Genomic DNA, 21,045 nt, shown 5'->3' with positions numbered 1-21,045 from the left:
AATTCGATCTCACATATTCACTTAGATTTTATTATTTACAAATTAAATTACACAGCAGCTTTACACAGCATGAGATGGACAGGAAAGGAGGAGCGAGAAGAGTGGGGGAAGCTGGCTCCTGAGGTTCTTGGCCGCCTCCACCTCCTCCTCTTGTGCGTAACGAACTCTTTAAGTGCTGCCTCCACCCCAGTTCCTGGGTCAGTCCTTGGAACACAGTTGTAAGTTGGGTTCTGGCTCCGACAGCCCCAGAGCCACCAGGGCTCCCACTAGCAGCTTCTTCACAGGCGTTGGGGGTGAGTGTGAAGGCATCAGCTGCAGGAAGAAAGCTTAATGCCGGTTGGTAGGATGTTCTACCCTGTCACCCCACCCCTCTCCAGCCCTGGGACTCACTTTGTCTAGGCGATGGCGACAAATGAGGCCATTGGAATTCAGGTAGAAGGTGGAATAGGCATCATAGGTCCTGGTGAAGAGAAGAGAGGCTTACCGGACAAGGTTTAATTCAAGCATCTGTTTAGTAGGTCCTAAACTTTGCTACATATTAGACCACCTGGGGGTCCTTTAAAATTTCTGAAGCCAGGTTACACCCTGGCCCAATTAAATCACAATGTCTGGCACCAAATTTTCTTTAAAGATCCTCAGATGATTCCACTGTGCAACAAAGTTTGGGAACCACTGGTTTGGGCTGAGCCTAAGAATTTCTTGGGATTCGACTCTGTGCCAGAAATTTACTAAGCACTTTATCTAAGGTGTGAGGCACAACTTATGAGACAGGAATTTTCATCTGCTCAGTAAGTATTTTAGTATTTATGTGCCAAGTAATGTACTTGAAAAAACTGAGTTCAGAAGCCTCCTAATATACTCAGAGTCCCTATTTTTGTTATATTTAAGTAGACTTAAAACAAGATCCTGCCCTCAAGGAGCCTGCAGTCAAGTCAGGGGAGATGGAGGATTGTTTAGGGGACCAGACCATAGATTCCTAAAAGGGTCAGATTAGGAAATTGATTTTAGTGTGTTTCCTTTCTCACTTTTCTTACCGGTAAAGTTCTTCCTTATCACGCTTATAGAAACGCAGAAAGAGCAGATGGATGGGCAGCCCCACAAGCCGCCAGCGGGCTTGCAGGGTCCAGTTCTCAGGGTGGCGGGTCAGCTGTAGAACCTCCAGCCGAAGTTGTGCAAAATAGTTCCAGGCCAGGAAGCGGCAGAGGGTCAGTGACAGAATATACCATGTCCGGCCCCTAGGACGAAGGGATGGGAAAGAAATCTCATGATGGCAGAATCAAAAAACCAAACTGGCCTTAGTTGGAAGAATGGGGAACACTTATGAGAAGCAGCCTAGAACCTTCTCTAATAAGTGAAAACAGCATTGGGTCCTCTTCCTCCCCAAGGCCCTACCCGTTCCTGGATTCTCACTTGGTACGTATGTTCAGGATCTCATTGATGAATTCCACATCCGATGAGTAGAGAGTGTAGTCGTGGGAGTGAAGGAAGAGATTGGGAAGCTAGGTGAAAGAAGAAGACGTGAGACCAGGAGAAAAGAAAAGATGACCCTATTTCTCAGTTTTCTGTATTCAGTGTCTCCTTATTCCTCTCTGAGTGAAAGGTTATCTCCTCCCATGTTTTTAACTTCCCTAATCCAAACTAAGAAGCGTCTTTTCCTTGAGAAATGTTTATATTTCTATGCATGTCACTCCATCGTGGCTCCAAGAAAGAATCCAGTTGACTAACTCCCTATTTTTAAGAATCACCTCCATCTCTTCCCATTTTGGCAGAGACTTTTGAACTGCCTTACCTCTTGTCTCAGTCTCTCATACATGACAGCTAAGTGCTCCTCCATACTCGGATCTCCTGATGGAGTGGCAGGGGAAGGGTGGGCAGTCCCAGGGGCTTGGAAAGGTATCAAAGCCCCAGGACAGGGCCAGGGAGGTCCCTCAAATAGGCTCCGAAGCCCATCCAGACAGCCACTATGTAACTCAGGTCCTGGTCCCTCCTCCCCCATTCCTGGGGGGAGAACCACCCATGGTGAGGTGAGGGCTTGGACCTGAGGGAGAGGTAGTGGGGGAGCTCTGGGAAGCAGCCGTGTGGGAAGGCATGGGGGTGGGGGAGACCAAAGAAGAGGCAAAGGTGGAGAAGTGGTTGCAGTGGAGAGGGGCCAAAGGGGTGGGAATGGTAGAGGCCGTGGAGAAAGCTGGTCCTAAGAAGGAACAAAAGCAAAAAAGTTAAGAATCCAGCTGCTTCATGTCCCTCCATCCAAACTGCCCATTAACCTGCTTCCAATCCCTCCTGCTCCTCTTGAGAGATGGAATTACTAGAGGAAAAATTCACCTCCATCCCTACTTAAAACAGGAGGAAATACTCTCCTGCGACATAAGTACAAGTACCTCCCCAAAACATTAGCAAATACCTTTAGATTTGTTTAAGATTCCAACACTGTTTAGGGGCAGGTCTGCCTCTCTTATAGCAAGAATCATAATACATATTTGAAGAATGAACAAATGAGTGAATAACAGCTTTTATCGTACAGTGGAGGAAATGATGTGGCCTGTACCACAATTACACGAGTAAGTGTGTAAGGCAGTTGTTGTATGGAGAAAAGAACATCCAACAGGAACTAGGAGACTTGAGTTCCGATTCGATCATGTAGCCTTAGGCACTCTAATTCCCTAAGCCTGAGCTTCCCATAAATGTCCCCCTATAAACGAGGACGATGAGGCCACACTGAGTTATTATGAGGACTATATGAGATAATAAATGTAAACAAAACTTTGCGGCCTGTAAAGCAGTATATACATGTAAGCTTATTCCTTGGGCTACCTCTAATGACACGTAAAAGCCCAGGAGACCGTTAAAGGCTGGACCTCATTCCCCTGGTTTACTGACACTTCGATGAGGGGGAGGTCACCCAAAGTCAGGCCTGGCCCGAGTCCCTGCGTTCCCAAGGAACCCCCCGAGGGGTTTCATAATCGGGAAGGCGGGCGGGCCGCGCGGGTACCTCGGTCCCCGACGGTGTCCCCGAGGCGCCGTCTCCGCCGGGGGCGTGGCCATCTTGCCCGCCCGGGCGCAGAGGCCCGAAACGGGTCCACCTGGGCCGGCCTTCCCGCCGGGACCGCTATCCGGGTGCAAGATGCGCGGGCTGCAGAGTGCGGCCTGCAGGTCGGTCTGGTAGGCTCCCGGGCGGCGCCGTGAATCACTCCGCCCCCTGCCCTTCAAATCACCTCCAGGCACAGGTAACCGCGGAGACGCGGGCGAAATGAGGCCGCGACTCGCCGCCCCAGCTTCAATCCCGCCTGCCCCCCGGGACCCGGGAGAACCGACCTCCAGTGTGCGCCAGGGCTGGCAGCCCCGCCCTCGGATCCCTGAGACCCCTGGCCCCTCCACGCGCCGCCCCGCACAGGTGGGAAGGAGCGGTGGGAGTCATTGCGCCTGCGCGGGCCGAGCGCGCGCTCCGCCCCACGCGCCGGCTCTGAGGAGGGTCTCTCCCCGCCCCCTCTCCTCCCCTCCCGCTTCCCCTCTGCTCTCACCTGGGGACGAGCCTGGTAGGCACGGAGGCAGGGGCCCAAGCGCCGGGCCGCCCCCCGGCTGGGCTGGTACATGATCTTCCGGGAGTGGAGAGAGCGCCTCCCGTGTCCGGCCTCCGGCCTCCCAGGGGTGAGCGCGCCCCGGAGCCGGCTTCTTGAAGGGGAAAGGAGGGGGGGTGAGGGACTGAGGGCAGGGAAACGGGGATGTTGCGCGCTTGCGCACTGCGGCGGGTTCCAGGGAGGCGATGAGGCGCTGGTTCTGCAGTAAGTGCGCCTGCGCTCGCCGGACGGGAGGCTGCCTCAGAGCGCTTGCGCAGTAAATAAGCGGCCTTGAGCTCGGCTCACTTGTGGCGCTGGCGTAAAAGGGACCGACGATGGGGCTCAACCGGCTGCACCAAGAGTGAGGGGTGGAATTGAAATAATGACAGTCACGTTTCTCAGAAACTCTCGTGATAAAAATAAATACTTTATTGCTCTGGTTAAAAATAAGATACAAATGACTTGGCACGGATAAGAAAGCCTGTCGAATGAATGAAATAATGAATACATTTAATACGAGGGCAGCCTTGGCCATGTCCTGCAGTGAGAGAGAAATAATACTGACTTTGAAGGTGTGAGGGGTGCTGCGGTCACCAAGGCCTGGTGCTGCGACGTTCCTGCAAGTTTCGAATGAACCTGGAGTTGAACATGTCCCCACCCACTGTCCAGGACTGGGCTGGTGGGGCCGAGGCCTGTGGAGGAACTGTGTGCATGGCTTCCTCCCCAGACCCATCCTGTGACAAGACCTGCTCCTCACTGGTAGACCTAGTAGGTGGGAGGGAGATTAAGAATGGGTTATAGGGGTACCAAAGAGAGAACAAAGATCACAGCTTCTTCAAGGTCTGTCTGGCTCCTTTGTAGAGGAGGACATATGATGGGGTATGAGGCTGGAACCATTAGTGCTATGTCCAAACTTGAAACAATTCAGAGAATGCCAAAGGGAAGCACCAGTGTTGAACCAATGGGGAAAGAGGCTTTGTGGGAGGAGCTGGTGTCTAGTGGAGAGTGAGATTTATGAGGAGGAAGTAGCTGAGAGTGATGTTAGGAAAGGAGTCAGAGGTGGTGGGAGGCTGGTAGGGGAGGGGCTTAGACCTCACCTATTCTCTGTTTCCTGTTCCCCCTGCTTCTGTTCTTGGTTGCCTGTGGAAATACCAGGCATGTGTACGGGGAGGCTGGAGTAGGTAGTGAATAAGGCCTACTTGATTTGAGGGGAAGGAAGGATGAATAACTTACCTGTATTGGGGGATGAGGAATTCAACCGCCCATGGCGGCTGTAGTAGCAGCTTTGGGCTACCAGCCCTGGGGGAGTGCCCCTGTAGAAGAAATGTGAGATGATGGGGAAGAGGCTGCAGGAGGAAAGATGAGTGGGTATGGAGGACTCAGAGGAGTGGAATAAAAGGAACAGCACAGGAACAAAGCGGGGGGGTGGGGGGTGGTAGTTGTCATTCCTATGGGGTTTTAATCTAAGTTGTGTCCCAGAAAAGGAAAGGGAGCTCACTTTATACCCCAAGATTTTCTGCAGCAGTCCTGATTTGCTGCTTTACTCTTTCTAGTTGAGGTAATATGTTAAAAGTAAGGCAAACTGTGATCTAAATCATGTCATATAAACAGATTCACATACAGGGAAAAAAAATTTTTTTTTTTTGTTGGACCAGGTGCTCTGATGTTTGGTTTGGAAAACATGGTTACCTTAACTATAGGATACCCCAGCCAGAGGGAAATCAGGAATGGCAAGGCTGAATTTAGGAGGAAAAGGATTGTCTTGAGAGAGAGATCCAAGGGTTTAGTGGGGGAGACTTGAGGAAATCAGAGCAGGAAGAGGAATCTGGAAAACAATTAGGGGACTGTTATCAGGATGCAATTAGTGGATCCCAGAGATGTTGGGGAATCTTGACATCTCAACAAGAGTTGGCCTTGGGTGAAGGGTAGAAGTTACTAGGGAGAGTTGGAGGTTTCTGGAGAGATAGAGAAGTAGGTATAGAAGCCTACACGGATGGATCCAGTGACTACATGAGTGGAGACAGAATCTGCAGGAGAAGATCCAGCAATGAAGATGGGGACGGGCAGACACCAGATCCTGCAAGGGGAGCTCTAAGACTCCTTGCTGGAAGATCTGCAGATCTCAGAGGTGAGGAAGAGAGAGGGACAGAGGTCTTCAGATCCTAGGAAAATAAGGGGTGACGCACAAATGAGGCTGAGACCTTAAGGTTTGGTTTTCTTTTTTTTTTTTGTAGTTTTTTTCATTGAAAATGTCCATTTAAAAAACACAAACGAATTCACACTTTATTCAGACAACACTGAGAGGGAGAAGAAAAAGGAGTGAGTCGGAAGAGAGGGAGATCCTGCTCCCAAGGATTTTGGGGAACACAGTAGGGGCACCTGATCTAGCACACATTCAGAGGGCAGGGAGTGGGGAGGATGTTCTATTCCCTGGGTACAGAGGAGGGACAAAGGTTCTTGCTATTGAGGAAAGAAAAAAGGAAGGCCAGAGGAAGAGTTCCCCCATCATCTCAAGACAATCTCACACGACAGGAATCTATCAGCATCTAGCTACTGGGGAGGGAGGGATGTGAGAGGTTATTCCAGGAGCTCATAGATCCTTGAAACTCAGGCTTAGCTTCTGAAACTTGGCTAAGAGTGAACTAGGGTGCTTGCTGGATCTACTGCCAAGAAACAAACTCCCTCACAGAACCTGGATGTGGGGGAAATGGTGGTGTCTGTAGAAGTGTGGTGAGTCTTTAGAGCCCCAAAGCAGACATCAGCTCGGGGGTTCCCTGACATACACATACATGAAACGTGGAAATGAAGAGTTTGGCAATGCTGAGTGGATCCTTCTGGGGAGCTGGGAAGTCCCTGTCCTGCTCAACTGCACTGCTCTTAAGCAGAGCTCATTCACTGGCCGCTCAGCAGGCCGACAGGGTAGGTGTGGTTGGCAGGAGAGAGCAGTATTAGAGCTACCAGCAGACAGTGTAGAGGGACTGTGGGATTTATTCCATGGACAAGACTCTTTAAAAGGTTTCCTTGGCAGAGGCGGCCCTTGGACCTTCCATGGTGTTCTAGAATCTGACAGCAAGCAAGAGCAAGAGTGTGCTTCTCTGGATAATTAGTATGAGCCGCCCAACCAAGAGGTCTGGCAGTGAATCAGGCTGTCCGTGGGAGGGTGTTCAGAGCCCAAGTTAGGAGAGAAAGAGTGCTTTCTGTGGTAAGAAAAGCTACAAAGTATTAGGCCATCTGGGACCCTAACAACCCAGTTGTCTAAGGAAGGGGAAGAGGGAATCCTAAGGGCTGTCAGGTTCCTCTAGATGCTGGGGAGGCATGGGAGAGCACATTCGGGGTTCTCAGGGAGAGGGGTCTCTGCCCTCACCAGGTACCCCAGGGAGGGGAGGGGTTAGCTGTCTGTCAGTATCGACTCTCATCAGAGCGGGGAAGTGAGCTGTGGAAGGATGTATGGACAGGAGAAGGGGAGAGGGAAAATGGGGGAGAGAGAAAAACAGAAAGAGGTCAGAGGTGAAGAGAAAGCCGGGGAGAGAATTAAGGAGAGGCCCACTCTCTGCCTGCCAGGATGAGCTCCTGCCACACAAGACGCTGACCTGGGGCTGTGGCTCCCGAAACTGTGTCAGAGATATTGCCCCTTCCCAGCAAGCGCCAAACCACGATTTCCCCAATCTTAGAGGCTCAGTTCCCCCTGCCCAATGGATCTGGCTTCTTCTGACCCTTCCTCCCAACTCGCATTTAAACCAGGGTTCCCAGACCCCAGAGAGTCCTATTCTGCACCTTCACTGTAAGTTCTAAGCCAAGCCCACATACTTTCTAATATATTCTTCTCGAAAGGTTTCAGGACTCTCCAATCCTCCTGTCCTATTGCTTCAGGTCTCTGATGGATTGAAATTGCCCTCTGCCATTTCTAGCACCCTCTCTAACAATCGTGAGGTTCTCTAACCCTGTGGCTCCTATTACCTGGTGCGGCGACGTTGGGCCGGGCTGCCCCCGGGGTCTGTGGCGAGCAGCAGGCGGGCGGTGGGGTGTGGGGGGCAGAGACGCAGGGAACGCAGCAGCTCCTGCTCTGGCACAAAAGGGCGGAGGGGACCCCGTTCTGGTGAGTTTCCCAGGCTGCTGGAGCGAGGGGGTGGGTGGGCTGGAGGCGTCGCACGGCGGGGGGCCCGGTTTAGGGGCCAAGGAGGCTCCACTGCTACCTTCAGAACTGGGAGATGGAGAAAAAAGAGCGAGCGAGAGAGAGAGAGGGAGAGAGGGAGAAGAAAAGGGAAAGGGAAGAGGGTCATGAAGGCAAAAGTTTAGGGGAGGAAAAAAGAGAAATCAGAGCCTTTCAAGAGAATGAATCCTTCCCCCGGGCGAAGGCCCCCCAAGGCCCAGACACCCTATCCCGGTCTTACACTCTCGGTCACTAGAAGAGTATGGCTTTATGTCTCCCTCTGCTCTCTTGGGTGGCAGCTTCCTCGCTGGAGCTGGCAGTGGAGAGGACACAGGCAAGGCAAGCATCAGGAGACATCCTTTGCACCCCTCCTCCCAGCTACTGCCCCCACGACCCCGAACCTGTTCCCCAACACCACAGTTCCTCCTGGGAAAGGAGAGTTCAGCTCCACCGCAGAAAGCAGCTCTGGGGCAGTGCCATCACACCGAAAGGGGATTTGGGGGGAATGCTGGAGTACTTTTGAGGAGAACCAGAAGGAGGAGGCCAAATGCAGTTAGGACGGAGGGATCGGGGGAGACTCTGGGGCCTGGGAGATGCAGGGGAAGGACAGCCAGGGGAGGTGAGCTCTTACTGTCAGTGGGTGCTGTCAGGCCCCCCTGGGATTCTGGGGCAGTGGAATGGTCCCAGCTGGGCCAACAAGGACCCCAGGTCCCTCTAGATGAGATAGACAAAGCCCTTGATTAATCAGAAGTTGCTCTGGAGAGGTCAGGGGAGGTTAGGGTGGGGCAGAACCTCTCCTTTAGGTGCAAAGATGGGAAGAGATTTAAGTTTTATTAGGAAAAAATAAAAGGATGAGGAAGAAACACAGACATCTGAAAAGGAGTGACCAGTGTAAATGGGAGGCTAATGGATTGTCTAAGCTCAGCCTCTCACCTCATTTCTCTGCTTGCCCCTCTCTTTCCCTCTCAAGAGATTCTTTCTTCATCATGTGTGGCAAATGAGAGACTTTCCAGTGGATCCACTTAAGTTTTAGGGTCCCACCCCTGTGGACCTGAGTCCTCACCATCCTGGTTGGCTCTCTCTCCCGCTCACAGCCTTTGGTCAGCAGGAGCTAGATGGGGGAGCCTTGGAAATCAAAGCGAGCCATGGATATGAACTGCCTCTCCATGCCCGACACTGGTAGACGAAAACCACTGGTAACAGCAGTGGTGGTTATTCCCTTCCCTGACTACAGAGGAGGTGAGAGCTAGTCTTTAGGAAAGGGGCCCTTCTGTGTAAAGAGACAGGGCACAGCCAGCAGAAGGCTGTGTCCCTCCAACTTGAGGAGGAGGAAGGAGTAGGGCACAGCCAGGCAGGGAGGGTGTGTGTGGGAGGATGGAGGGGGGAACCTAGCAGCATTTCGGTACTTCCTAGGTTTGGTTTCTCTAGATCAATTTCATTATTTGGTAGGAAATGTTATAAATTCTGAGTGTTATGTTCTAAACGTAATTATTTAAACTTTGGACCCTTCATGTCACTCTTCTATGACTGGAAACGGAGGGGCTGACTGCACGTTCCTGCCTGACTGGCTGACAGAAGCCTGGGGGGCTTACAAAGGAACATGACATGGGTTATCAACTGTCAAGCAGGCCCCCAATGAACTTGCTTAGTTAAAAGTCTTGCCAAGTATAAGATGCACTGAGCTCCCATGAAGGCAAAGGAAACGGGTACTGATTGCTGGAGACTTGGGTTGCTTTAGAATTTTCCCAAATTGTCCACAGATCGCACTGTGCTCCCCATGGACATCATCGCACTACAGATCCACCCGTTCAATGCAGCTTTACCAGCGGGCATAAGATCGACCGCAGCAGCACGAGAGTGTCGAGATGCCCTCAGAGAGGTAGCAGGGGGCCCTGTGAGGAAGGAAGCGGCGGTGCCCCTCAGTGAGGGGCCGGTGGGAGCAAGAATCCACTTTTTTCTTTTCCCTCACCCCAACTGTTTGACCAATACACACAAGGCGAGAGAACTTACGATGCTGATGCGCAAAGAAGCCTTCGAAGATCACAAAGTTGTTCACCTGTAAGACGAAACAAGCGAAATACAGTTGTCCATTTAGCCACTTTGCACACACCTGGGTACAGAGCCCTGTGCTAGAAAAGCCACAGTGGGAGGAACAAAAACCAGTCTTCCTGTCCCTGTGGACAGACAGGCAAAAACTCAGACCCTGACAGGCTGATCCTGAAGTTGAATTGCGAAGGACCTTGAATAGCCAAAATAATCTTGAGAAAGAATACCATAATCGGAGGATTCATATTTCCTGATTTAAAAACTTACTACAAAGCTACGATAATCAAAACAGTATGGTAGAGACATAGGATAGACATATAGACCAATGGAATAAATAGAGTCCAAAAATAAATAAATAGAGTCCAAGGTGTCTATGGTCAACTGATCTGCAAGAAGGGTGCCAAGACCATTCAATAGGGAAAGTATAGTCTCTTCAACAGCTGGTGCTTGGACAACAGGATATCTACATGCAAGACATTGAATTTGGACTTCTACCTCCACCACACACCAAAAAATAACTAAAAATAGATCAAAGACCTAAATGTAAGAGTTAACACTATGAAACTCTTAGAAAGAAACACGAGAGAAAGTCTTGATGATCTTGGGCATGGTTTCTGAAATATGACACCAAAAGCACAAGTAATATAAAATAAATAAATTGGACTTCATCAAAAGTAAAAACTTTTGTGCTTCAAAAGGCACTAACAAGATAATGAAAAGAAAACTCATAAAACAGGAGAAAATATTTACAAATCACCCATCTGGTAAGTGTATTGTATCTAGACTATATTAAGAACTCTTCCAACTCAAGAACAGACAAAAACCACAATTTAAAAATGGGCACAGGACTTGAACAAATGTCTCTCCAAAGAAGATATACAAATGGCCAATTAAGCACTTGAAAAGATGCTCAACATCATTAGTCAATAGGGAAATGCAAACCAAAACCACAAAGAGAACAACTTCACAACCATTATTAATGCTGTTATACAAAGAAAAAAACAAACAAACAAACAAATCTTGGTGAGGATGTCGAGGTACTGAAGCCCTCATACATTGCTGATGGAGATGTAAAATGTGCATTGTGGAAAAAGTTTCTCAGTTCCCCAAAAAGTTAAACACAGAATTACCACAGCACCCAGCAATTCTATTCTTAGGTATATACCCAAGAGAACTGGAAATATATATGCTTGGAGACATGGCCTGCCCAAAGCCAAGTGGCTACAAGTGGCAGAACTGGGCCTGAAGCCCCAGACTCATGATTCTAGCTGTGGCATTTCAACCAGGAATACAGTGTAGTCATTCAAGTGGGCTATGGGTTCAAATTTAAGTTCTAACACTTATTAGCTGTATGCACTTAGTCAAGTCCCCAATCTACAGAAATCTAAAAATGGGGTCAATAATAGCAACTACCGCAAAGAAATGTACAAGGAATTAACAGAGATGATGTATGTAGATACCACACAGAGCTCATGAAACATCAGTCATTATTATTTACACTCTAAACTGCCCTGCTTTTACGTGTTACCTGGGCAATGCATTTGATGCCAGTTACTGTGTTCCTTCTGTTGCTCTCTGCTGCCTCTTAATGGAAAAATTATGTCCTATTCTGGGAGGACATTCCAAGGAGACCCCGTCTATCTCCTGTGTTGAATCTGCTGGGATGTCTATCAATCTACCTTCATCCTCCCCAACAAGCATATGCCCAGCACTCCAGCCACACAAAACTGCTTGCATTGCCCTGAAAGGTAGATTAATACCCCTCTGACTTGGCTCATGCTGGTTCCTACATGGAAAGCACTTTAGCCTGCCCATTTCTATCTGCCTGACAACACTCACCTTTCAAGATTAAGCTTAAATCAAGCCTTTCTTTAGCCAATGGAACACGCACCACCATCTCCTTATGCCTCGTCTGTAAGCACATCAATCAAATCACATTATAATGGATTAACTGTGCTCCTATCCAAGGCTCACTTGTCAACCCAATCCCAAGCCCACTCAACCATACTGCTTCAGCAATTCTCCCCCACCTTCTCTGATATTGTCAGCTTTTCTCTCTACTGAGTCATTCTTATGCTGTTCATTCTTATGCAACTGAAAAGAATCAACCCTCTCTTGATCTACATTCCCCTCTAGCTCTTGCTTTATTTCTGTTTGCCTTAAACCAGCATTTAAAAGAGTGGCCTATTCTTGCTGTCTCCAGTCCCAAGCTTCTCAATCTGCTAAACCCACTTCATCCAGGCTTCCACCCACCGCTGCACTGAAACCACTAGTCAGGATGACCAGTGGCCTCGGGCAAATAAATTCAACAGTCACTTCTCAGACCTCTTCTTACCTCACTGACCAGCAGTATTTGACTTGGTAAGCCATTCCTTTCTACTGGAAACATTTTCTTCACTGGCCTTGCAGGTCACTTGTAAGTTTGTATCTACTTCACAAGCCACTCCTTGGTGGCATTTGTTGGTTCTTTTCTTCCCTAATTTTTTTTTAACATTTTTTTTTTTTATTGAGTTATAGTCAGTTTACAATGTTGTGTCAATTTCCAGTGTAGAGCACAATTTTTCAGTTATACATGAACATCCATATATTCATTGTCACATTCTTTTCCCCTGTGAGCTACCACAAGATCTTGTATATATTTCCCTGTGCTATGCAGTATAATCTTGTTTATCTATTCTACATATGCCTGTCAGTATCAACAAACTTCGAACTCCCCCAATTTCTTAAAAGAGTGCCCAAGGGCTCACGTCTTTGGATCACTTCTCTATTGATACTCATTCTGTGGCAATCTCATCCTGTCTCACCCGTTTTAATACCCTACCTATGTGTGCTGAAAACTCTCTGCCCCAAACCTCTTCTCTGAACTCCAGGGAAGTACCCAGCTGTCTACTCAACCTGGACTCATCACAGGCATCTCTGATTAACATATTCAAGATGGACTCCTACTACTGCCCCCAAAAGCTGCTCCACCTACCATCTCAGTTAATGCAACTCCATCCTTCCAAGTGCTCAGGCCAACAACTTTAGGATTATTCTTAACTCTCTCTCTCTCTCTTTCTTCACAGTCTATCAAGAAATCTTATTTGCTTTAACTTCAAAATACTTACAATTTGACCACTCCTTACCACCTCTACTGCTACCATCTTGGTCTGAGCCACCACCATTTTTCATCAGGATGGCTGCTTCCTAACTGGGTCTGCTTGCTTGTACCCTCACCTCCCCTACTGTCTATTCTTAACAGGCAAAGTGATCTGGTTAAAAGTAAATTACATCATATTACCCCTCTGCTCAAACACCTATGATGGCTTTCCTTTTTTCACTTAAGAGTAAAAGCCAAAGTCTTTGCAGTAGCCTATAGGGCCCTAAGTGTCTTTCCTCCCCTGCTCCTGCTCTAATTGCACCCACTCACTCACGCTGCTCTGGCCACACCAGCCAATTTTCCAGGAACACTCCAACCTTATGGCCTTTGTACTAGCCATTCTCTCTACCTGGGATGCTCCCTCTCCAGATATTCCTTGGCTCTTATTCTCACCTCTTTAAGTTATTGCTCAAGTGACACTTTCTTAGTGAGGCCTTTCCCACTAATCCCATTTAAATCTGCAATCCCCCACACTCCTACCCTCACCATGGCCCTCCCAAGCCCTCTTACTTGCTCTCATTCTCCTAGAGCACTTATCATCAACCATAGTATATACTGGCTTATTATGTTTGTCTGTCTCCCCAACTAGAATATAAGCTCCACCCATAAGGACAGAGACCCTTACTTGTTTTATTGAGTAAAGTACTCCTAGAGCCCAGATCAGTGCCAGGTGCTCAACAAATATATATTGAATGGATGTATAGCATTAGCAACATTCTACTGCATCTGCTTATAAACAAACCACCTTTCCCCTAAACTGGCCAAATCTCCCTGAGGACAGGGAATGTGTATTATTCTGAGCCCTTAATAAATGTCGGTTGACTAGGTAATGGCCTGGGTGAAAACAAGATGAAAATGAGCTGGCTGTGTTTGGGGCACAAACATAATTTTAGATGTACAAAACAGCCCATGATGAAGAATCAAAAAAGATAAGAGTGAAACAGCTGCAGGATAAAAGATGGTACCACAAACACATACACATGTATAAAGAATCCTATATGGTGGAGAATAAGGAGTGCTCAGAAGATGCCACTTCTTTGCCCTCAAATAATAAACACAGTAAATGGGAATGCTCAGTGGGGACCTATTCTCTGAAACCTCTAACCTGTGGGACTGTGGTCTCCAGATTGTAGTGTTTATTCAAGAACTTCAACAGCTTCTGTGAAGGTCGGTCAATGGCCAGTTGGTGTGGTTCAACTCGCTCCTTCTGCAGGGAACAGGAGACTCAGGGGAGGAGGAGGTGTGGGCAGAGCATGCCAACAGGAACTCAGTTGCCTGAGGGGGCGGGAGGGTGGAAGGCAGGGCCTCCAGGAGGACTCAGGACAAGGGGCCTTTGCTCTCCATTTTGCATGAACTGGTGAAGAGATGAGCAATACCTGTAGCATATACTGGAAGAGTTCTCGCCCATGGCCGTGGCGCTGAAGTGACTCGTGGATGTAAAAGTCCAAGATGCACAGTGGTTCTACCTCATTGTGAGCCTCACGATCATCCTAAAAGGTAAAGGAACAACAAATATCTTTTAGGATCCAGACATTGCTGTCACCTTCCAACCTTCAGCACTTTTGTTCTCAGGAACCAAGGCAGATTAACTCTCAGTTTTCAGTAACACTCACCAGTACAAAGAGTTTCTTGTATCCAACTTTAAGGAAGCCAACAATGGCTCCTTTTCCTGCCCTGTAGGAAAAGAAAATAATGAACAGTAATGAGCAGTTATCTGGAAGAGGTAGAGTCAGAAAAGAGAGAGGGACTGGAGGAGGGAGGAATTAAGTACAAGGTGGAAGAGCATTTGGCACTCACGGTCGAGCTGAAGTATCTTTCAGTACATACATAACGTGGCGGTTACTCTGCATCCTTGATGCACTGGTGATGGGAGCAGGAAGATGCTGGGCCTGCCAGGAATTTGAACACAGACTTTCTACAAATCCCTCCCAGAGGAACCAGGCCTCCCTTACCAACTGTCCCCAGACAGGCCTCCCCTTTACCCCGTGTAAACTCTCCAGTACCTTAGCAGAAGCCTTGCCCAGTTCATCTACAATAGTCATAATTTGCTGCTGCAGGTCAACACTACAGAAAGAGAGGAGACAAAGAGTCAGATACTCACTGTACGAAAGTGTGCTGGGCAGTCATTCCTTGGGAACCTGGGCCATAACCCCAACCCCAGTTCAGTACTTCAGGCTCTCTGCCTTTACCTTGGAGTCTTCCAGTTGGATTTCCCACCCTACTCTTTTGGCACCCCAACTTTTGACACAGCTCCTTTCAGTGTGGTACACTCCCTCCTCCCATGAGGTTATCGTGGAGAAGCAGGAAGGGGAGGTCAACCACATCCTTCGGTTGGGACCGCATACTGGGCCAAGGAGTGAAAGGTCACAGAATCAAGCCCATCAACCCCACTAGAACTAGGATCAAAGGTCACCAAAAAGGGGGGCTAGGACCGTAAAAGGAGCGGTCACTAGTCAATGAGAAGGGGGCGTGGTGCCTGGACCAGGTTTCGAGAGGAACCGGGAAAGAAGGGCCGTGGGGCGGGCTTGAGATGTCACCGGGCCGGCGTTGTGGTTCCGGGTCGGCGGGCCGGGGGCCGTAGGTGTTGGTCCAGCACCGTGATCCGCTCCGGGAGCAGCGCGTCCACATCGAACGGGAACTCCATGGCCCATTGTGCGCGGCCGGACCCGCCCCGCGCGACGTCACTTCCGCTCCTCCTTCGCCACTCCGCCCCGCCCTTCGCAATATTTCCCCTGCCGCGCCCGCGGATCTCTAAGGGGTCGCCCCACCCCCCCGCCAGGTCCTGGCAGCTGACCCCGGAGACCCCGTTCTTCTTGCCAAACCAGCTGTTACACAGCAATGCCACTCACCCCATTCCTGCCTCCCACGACAGTGGGCGCCATGGCAACGCATTTTTCTTTGGCCTAGTGTCTTATTCTCCAACCCTTTAGCCCCTCAGTGAACAGCTGGGGATGATGGGGACACGGTGTACCGGGTATAAGGGGCCACAGTGATCATGACAGAATGGCACAACTGTTCATCCAGGTGGCATCTGGTCCCAAGCATCCACTGGCAGGGCTGGCTCAAGCCTGACCATTCCTTTACCCACGGAAGCACCCACTGCCCCGCTCCCAAAGCATTCATCTGAAATTCAGTCCAGAGACAAGGTACAGCTTTATTGTGGAAAAGCTCAGCTGGCACAGGTATGAAACAGTAACGGAATGGTTAGCCCATCTATTTACAATATAGAGGGCCTGGGGTTTCCCATACACTTCTGTACTGCCCTCCCTCAGCCTCAGATGTATTTTATCTCTTTCACCAACAATCATTTTCTTTCTCTGGCCCTGGGCCTGCTGTTGGCCACAGAGTAGACACAACTCTTCAGGGAGAAATATTGTATCAGGGACCTCCCCCCCAGCTCCCATCTCAGTCTACAGCGCCTACAAAGCACTCTGGGGGCCAGCCTGCTCAGTGGAGGATGCTTCAGCTGGGGCTGTAAGGGGCACTTTGGGCATTGACTCAGGTGGAGGGCCACTTGCTTCTCGGAGGTGGCCCTGGTAGAGCCGGCGAAGGCGGGACAGCTCTCTCTCTGGTGGCTGTTTCCAGCTGTACCACGGGTACCAGGGGTCACCTGAAACCAGAGTTGGGGCTGGCGGAGTAGCACTCACAGCTCCATGAGAGGTACTGAAGTCAAGGTCCCGAGGTTCAACCTGGGGAATGTGGTACCTGAGGAGACCTGGGGGATTTTTTCAAAAGAGAGAAAGCCAAGGAGGGAGAAACCAGTCAGAGCCACTGGCACACTGATGCACGTGTTCTGATGCACAAAGGCAACTAGCCAAGGGGCAAGTGTGGGCTGACACGCTGCCTGGGTTCTTGCCTGCCAGGTGGTCTGGACCTCCATCAGGGCTATGACACTGCATCTGCCCTAATGGAGGGGTACCTCTTCCTAATTTGTGCAAAGGTGTCATGGAGTCCAGGGTCAGAAATTTATACAAACTTCCTCCTATAATCTGGTCGTGGCACTGGAGGAACAAGGGGACAGGGCAATGATGAAGAGATTCAGGAGAGGGAACAAGGGACAGTGGAGTAACGAAAGAAATTCTTGGGAAGAACATATCGGGTGCTACCTTCTCAGATAAGTGGGAGCATTTATATTCACCCTCCAGCCCTAAATCACTTTCCTTATGCCTAACAAACTGCCCTGGGCCCCTTTTCATGCTCACCATAATCCCTGGCTTTCTGGATGGCCTTGGTCAAATTCTTGTGTTGCCTCATACAGACCCCTGTGCAGAGAAAAAAAATAATTTGGGGCTCATTTTATAAGTCCCAGTAAATAAGGATCACAAGTGCTTCTATAGGGTGATAGAGGATTGGACTTGGAAGACCTGGCTCTACCCAATGACCCCCATTCCCCTGGCCCTTCCATATGGTCCTCAGTTTCCCCATCTGCCCAGTGGGAAGACCCTTCTCTCTCTGAGAACCAGGATGAAGACTTAGGAGGGTTTAGCCACTGTAGAGAAGCCATTTAATGGTAAAGGCTTTAAGACAGGGAGCAGAACACAATTCAAAGGGCAAGTGTGGTTAGTTAAAAGGTTGAGTTGGACAAGCCACAGAGAAAGATTCAATAAAGGAAGAAAGGATTTCAGATCTGAGAAAGTAGCAAAGCAGTCCCTTCAGCCTTTTACAGCTTGGCTATAAAATTCCTTGATAAACCAAACTCCACTTATCAAGCTACTACCCCCAAAAAGGTGGATTCTGATTTTTCTTTGCAAATTCATCTTGCTTTAGAGCAAGGGTTGGCAAAATGTTTCTGTATAGCACCATATACTGTTGGCACTGTGGCATATATTTTAGGTATATGTTACAGTCTGTCTCAGCTCCTCGACCTGGCCATTGTGGCCTGGAAGCAGTTGTAGACAAAATGAAAATAAACGGACATGTCAGTGAGCCAAACATGGCCTGTGGCCATGAGAGAACAGATGGAATCTTGAATTAGTAAGCTTACAATCCCAGATTTGGGGAATCTAATTTAATTGTCAATCGTATAAAAGAACTTATGTGACAATCAATTTACGATAAAGTCTTCCGTAAAAGTGAAGAGACCCTATAGAAAGAAAACAATCACCACCTGTTTATCTTTAAAAGCTACACTTAATTTGCTTATGTTGGTACGTGCCTGTATCTTTTGTCCACATGTAACTGTTTTAGCATGAGTATCCCCATTAGACCAAGATTTCTAAAAGGTACCATCACGTTTTTATGCCACTAGCAAGAGCAACCAAATACCCATTGTCTGACTTACAAAGTAAATATAAGAAGCGCTGCAAGGAAAAGCTACTCGGTGATGAGGGGCTAACCTGTATATGGAGCATGGAAGATGATACCCGTGTGGGCGCAGACAAACTGTTCCAAGAGCTTGACATTCTGTAGAAACATGAGACAGAGAAGGAAAGGCAGTAAGATATTTAGAGACTGATTGTACACAATCCCTGCACACCCATAGGACAACCCTGACCATTCTGTGTTTCTCCAAGTGCTCCCCTCATATCCCAGTTTTGGCCCCATCCCTTTACTGAACACATTGTTGCAAACTTTTCCCCTTTCCTGACCTTTCAACCATTTCACATGCACCTCCTACATTCTGTTACTGAGACTCACATAGAAGTCCATTCTGCAAGGGTTAGGTTCTAAAGGCAGTCCTCACCATGAAGGTTTTTTGAAAAAATAACTGGTTTATACCTTGCTTCATTATCTGCTCTCCGGCCACAAGTCTCCACATGCCACCAAACATCAACACAACAAAATAAAGAAAACCTCAGAAAAAAAACTAGTCTAATCTACTTGCTAATAACTGGGGTGGATATAAATGAATTTTGGGGCATTGCTCTCCCATTAGAAACGGGCATTTCTCCTGCTTGCCAATTTAGACTGTAAATTTCACAGGCAAAGGATGACGCTTTTTAGTACAATCCACAGTAGAGGACAAAAGGCTGGAAGGAGGAATGTTTTTATACTGCTAGAAAGAGGATACAAAATGGACTTTCGGGGCACCAGGATATGAACAGTGGGGCACCTAAGGTAATCTCTTTAGCACTGAAAAAAGGCTCCAAGTCTTTATCCTGGAGAAAAGATTTTCCTTACCCTAAAGTCAACATGCAACTTCTGATCCCGGCAGATGGGGCAGGGATTCCCAGCAACTTTATTTCCACGCTGTGGAGAGAAGAAACTGGCAAGTGAAGATGTTCAAAGCCCTGTCAGAAAACGTGCTGCTGCCACTTTCATTATGACCTCCAGGCCCACTCCACATCCCATCCATGTGGCACTCTCAGAGACTCACAATACACATCTTTCGAGTCCGCTGTGGGGGTACTCCACCTTTGTGGTTGCGACGGTAGTCAGCCCAGACGGGGCGAGAACCATAGCGGTTCAGGTATTCTGAAATGAAAGACCACCCAAATTAATCCTGGGTGGGGCTGGTGGGGGTGTCTCTGTCCATTTGTTTCAGATCTCACCTGACCCTCCCCTTCCCCATTTCTAACTACCTTCTGAGTCCAGATATTTCCACGGTTCATCCTTATAAGGGGAAACGGATACTGGGGGCAAAGAATCGTCCTCAGCCGGGGCTTTGGTGCAAAGAGTCTGGAGCGGAACCTATAAAAGGAGGTGGGGAATAAGACAATGAGTTCAAGGACATGACCTGTTTTGTTTGCTGCCTGCACTTCAAGGAGAAGGGGAATGCACACCTACTGTTAATGGAATATATTTGGAAGGTAGCATTTTGGGGGGATTAAAGTGATATCAACCAGCACTCTCCCTACCTCCATCTGTATCCTGAAAAAAAAAAAAAGGTAACGTTGTAACTAGGATAGATGACTGGGAAGCAAACTTATTTGAGAAGACAGCTAAAAAACCTGACACATGACGTACTTATGCTTTCTAGGATGAACTGAGGCTTGTGGAAGAAAAGGAAAATGTCTGCCTTCTTGGGGTTAAGATGTGTGGCAGCAAGGGGATGCAAAGGACAGGTGAGTCTCCAACTCAGTCCAAACCTGAATCACTGAGTTACCCAGCCTTATAAAAAGTTGAATGTCAACATTCCATAGAAACGTTGAGTCCCAACGCTACCTCTAAAGCTACCAGGCCTGTAATTAACTCTGTGATGACCCCTGCCACCACTCTTCAGTCCCACTTTAGGGAGTGGCAGCTGGACAAGCCTTTCCATCTCACCCTGCCCCACCAAGAACCTGCCCTACCAAGAACCTCCAGGGTGGTGAGTACGTGAGGCTGGAAGGAAACTACAAAGTTAAAACTCTCATGTATGCTCTGGTAAGGAATTGATTGAGATAAAAAAGGGTCGAGAAACTGGTCCCCAGGTTGTGAGAATGTATCCTGGCTTCATTGGGAGATAGCAGGGCTGGCAGAAGTTAGCATTCCTCAATCCAAGGACACTCCTGGGCATCGCAGATTTAGACACCATCTGTATAATTTAGAGTTGGTTGCGCAGGATCAAGGAGCCCGTTCCATCGCCTAATCATTCAGCCAAGATAGAGACTTGGGAAGAGAATGCCATCCTACCCTGTCTCTCTGCCCTTCACTTGAGATTAGGAAATGCGCGTACTGAGAAATGAGAGGACTGGGGAGGGTGGTGGAAGCACAGCGTTGCCTTGACAGCCAAGGCATAAGCACTTGGGAAGGTTTCCGCTCCTGGATTCCCAGCAGTGGAGCGACGACCTAGAAAAGGCACAACTAAGTCTGGGGTATTACAAAATGTGCTCCAAGGAGTTACCTGAACTCCGTAGGCACCTCTGAAGGGCGAAATGCTAGGAAGGCGCCTCAGGAACACGTTCAATACCGAGGCAGCCATCCTGACGTACGCACAAAGCAGGAAAAGGCCGGAGAAGCGACTGCGCATGCGCCAGGAAGCTGACTAGGGTAGGGCCAAGGACGGGCCTGCAGTGCGGAAGGCGGCTGCGCATCTGCGTCAGGACGGAAGCGTGAAGTGGGGGGGGGCAGAGGGAGAAGCCAATTTAAACTGCGTCACAATCGAATTCGGCCTCAAAATTACGTTTTCTCTGAACCAGTCACTACGACTCTTAGATCCCATTCTTAGAGTTTGTATTTTAAGCAATTTTGAACGCGATTTTGACCGAGATCTTCTCACTGCGCATGCGCCCGTC

At 48.8% G+C, this 21,045-nt stretch overlaps 3 protein-coding genes across 11 annotated transcripts; all 3 read right to left on the bottom strand.

Annotated features, from left to right (window-relative positions):
- Positions 1-9: 9 nt before the first annotated feature.
- C20H6orf136 (chromosome 20 C6orf136 homolog) lies at positions 10-3,726 on the bottom strand. Of its 3 annotated transcripts, none has more exons than XM_010961563.3 (6): positions 3,519-3,726; positions 1,790-2,191; positions 1,411-1,499; positions 1,035-1,235; positions 391-460; positions 10-312 (listed from the first exon to the last, which is right to left on the bottom strand). In XM_010961563.3, exons 1-6 carry the CDS (start codon positions 3,588-3,590, stop codon positions 199-201), a joined length of 948 nt encoding a protein of 315 aa, XP_010959865.2. In that variant the 5' UTR covers positions 3,591-3,726; the 3' UTR covers positions 10-198. The 3 variants fall into 3 exon arrangements, with proteins under 3 accessions (XP_010959865.2, XP_045377596.2, XP_045377595.2); XM_045521639.2 differs by having other exon boundaries at positions 215-326; XM_045521640.2 differs by lacking the exon at positions 1,790-2,191.
- A 234-nt stretch (positions 3,727-3,960) lies between these two features.
- ATAT1 (alpha tubulin acetyltransferase 1) lies at positions 3,961-15,599 on the bottom strand. Of its 7 annotated transcripts, none has more exons than XM_010961556.3 (13): positions 15,427-15,594; positions 14,893-14,953; positions 14,687-14,778; positions 14,503-14,563; positions 14,266-14,379; positions 13,995-14,096; positions 9,715-9,760; positions 9,528-9,596; positions 7,946-8,017; positions 7,512-7,755; positions 4,788-4,867; positions 4,652-4,694; positions 3,961-4,319 (listed from the first exon to the last, which is right to left on the bottom strand). In XM_010961556.3, the coding sequence occupies exons 1-13, from the start codon at positions 15,531-15,533 to the stop codon at positions 4,145-4,147; spliced, it is 1,266 nt and encodes a 421-aa protein (XP_010959858.2). In that variant the 5' UTR covers positions 15,534-15,594; the 3' UTR covers positions 3,961-4,144. The 7 variants fall into 7 exon arrangements, with proteins under 7 accessions (XP_010959858.2, XP_045377587.2, XP_010959863.2 ...); XM_010961561.3 differs by lacking the exon at positions 15,427-15,594 and adding an exon at positions 15,145-15,420 and having other exon boundaries at positions 4,010-4,319; positions 14,893-14,955; XM_045521631.2 differs by lacking the exons at positions 4,652-4,694; positions 4,788-4,867 and having other exon boundaries at positions 15,427-15,596.
- Positions 15,600-16,023: 424 nt separating this feature from the next.
- MRPS18B (mitochondrial ribosomal protein S18B) lies at positions 16,024-20,812 on the bottom strand. Its single transcript, XM_010961555.2, has 7 exons — positions 20,655-20,812; positions 19,411-19,519; positions 19,206-19,303; positions 19,010-19,078; positions 18,226-18,292; positions 17,092-17,151; positions 16,024-16,604 (listed from the first exon to the last, which is right to left on the bottom strand). The coding sequence occupies exons 1-7, from the start codon at positions 20,778-20,780 to the stop codon at positions 16,309-16,311; spliced, it is 825 nt and encodes a 274-aa protein (XP_010959857.2). The 5' UTR covers positions 20,781-20,812; the 3' UTR covers positions 16,024-16,308.
- Between the last annotated feature and the right edge of the window lie 233 nt (positions 20,813-21,045).

The sequence above is a fragment of the Camelus bactrianus genome, chromosome 20 (assembly GCF_048773025.1).
Source record: "Camelus bactrianus isolate YW-2024 breed Bactrian camel chromosome 20, ASM4877302v1, whole genome shotgun sequence".
In the NCBI taxonomy this organism is placed as follows: domain Eukaryota; kingdom Metazoa; phylum Chordata; class Mammalia; order Artiodactyla; family Camelidae; genus Camelus; species Camelus bactrianus.
Note: the sequence above shows the minus strand (reverse complement) of the source record. Positions and strands in the feature narration are given on the sequence as shown.

What these genes read in the sequence shown, in the direction of transcription:
- C20H6orf136 (XM_010961563.3), bottom strand. Translation starts at nt 3,590, where the DNA reads ATGTACCAGCCCAGCCGGGGGGCGGCCCGGCGCTTGGGCCCCTGCCTC. An exon ending in ATGAGAGACTGAGACAAGAG is followed by an intron (nt 1,500 to 1,789) that starts GTAAGGCAGTTC and finishes TCTTTCACCTAG; the next exon opens with CTTCCCAATCTCTTCCTTCA. An exon ending in GTCGCCATCGCCTAGACAAA is followed by an intron (nt 313 to 390) that starts GTGAGTCCCAGG and finishes TTCTTCCTGCAG; the next exon opens with CTGATGCCTTCACACTCACC.
- ATAT1 (XM_010961556.3), bottom strand. Translation starts at nt 15,533, where the DNA reads ATGGAGTTCCCGTTCGATGTGGACGCGCTGCTCCCGGAGCGGATCACG. An exon ending in CTCTTCTAGTGACCGAGAGT is followed by an intron (nt 7,756 to 7,945) that starts GTAAGACCGGGA and finishes TCCATCTCCCAG; the next exon opens with TTCTGAAGGTAGCAGTGGAG. An exon ending in TTCCTCATCCCCCAATACAG is followed by an intron (nt 4,695 to 4,787) that starts GTAAGTTATTCA and finishes GTATTTCCACAG; the next exon opens with GCAACCAAGAACAGAAGCAG.
- MRPS18B (XM_010961555.2), bottom strand. Translation starts at nt 20,780, where the DNA reads ATGCGCAGTCGCTTCTCCGGCCTTTTCCTGCTTTGTGCGTACGTCAGG. An exon ending in AGTTGCATGTTGACTTTAGG is followed by an intron (nt 18,293 to 19,009) that starts GTAAGGAAAATC and finishes ATGTTTCTACAG; the next exon opens with AATGTCAAGCTCTTGGAACA. An exon ending in CCAGAAAGCCAGGGATTATG is followed by an intron (nt 16,605 to 17,091) that starts GTGAGCATGAAA and finishes AAAATCCCCCAG; the next exon opens with GTCTCCTCAGGTACCACATT.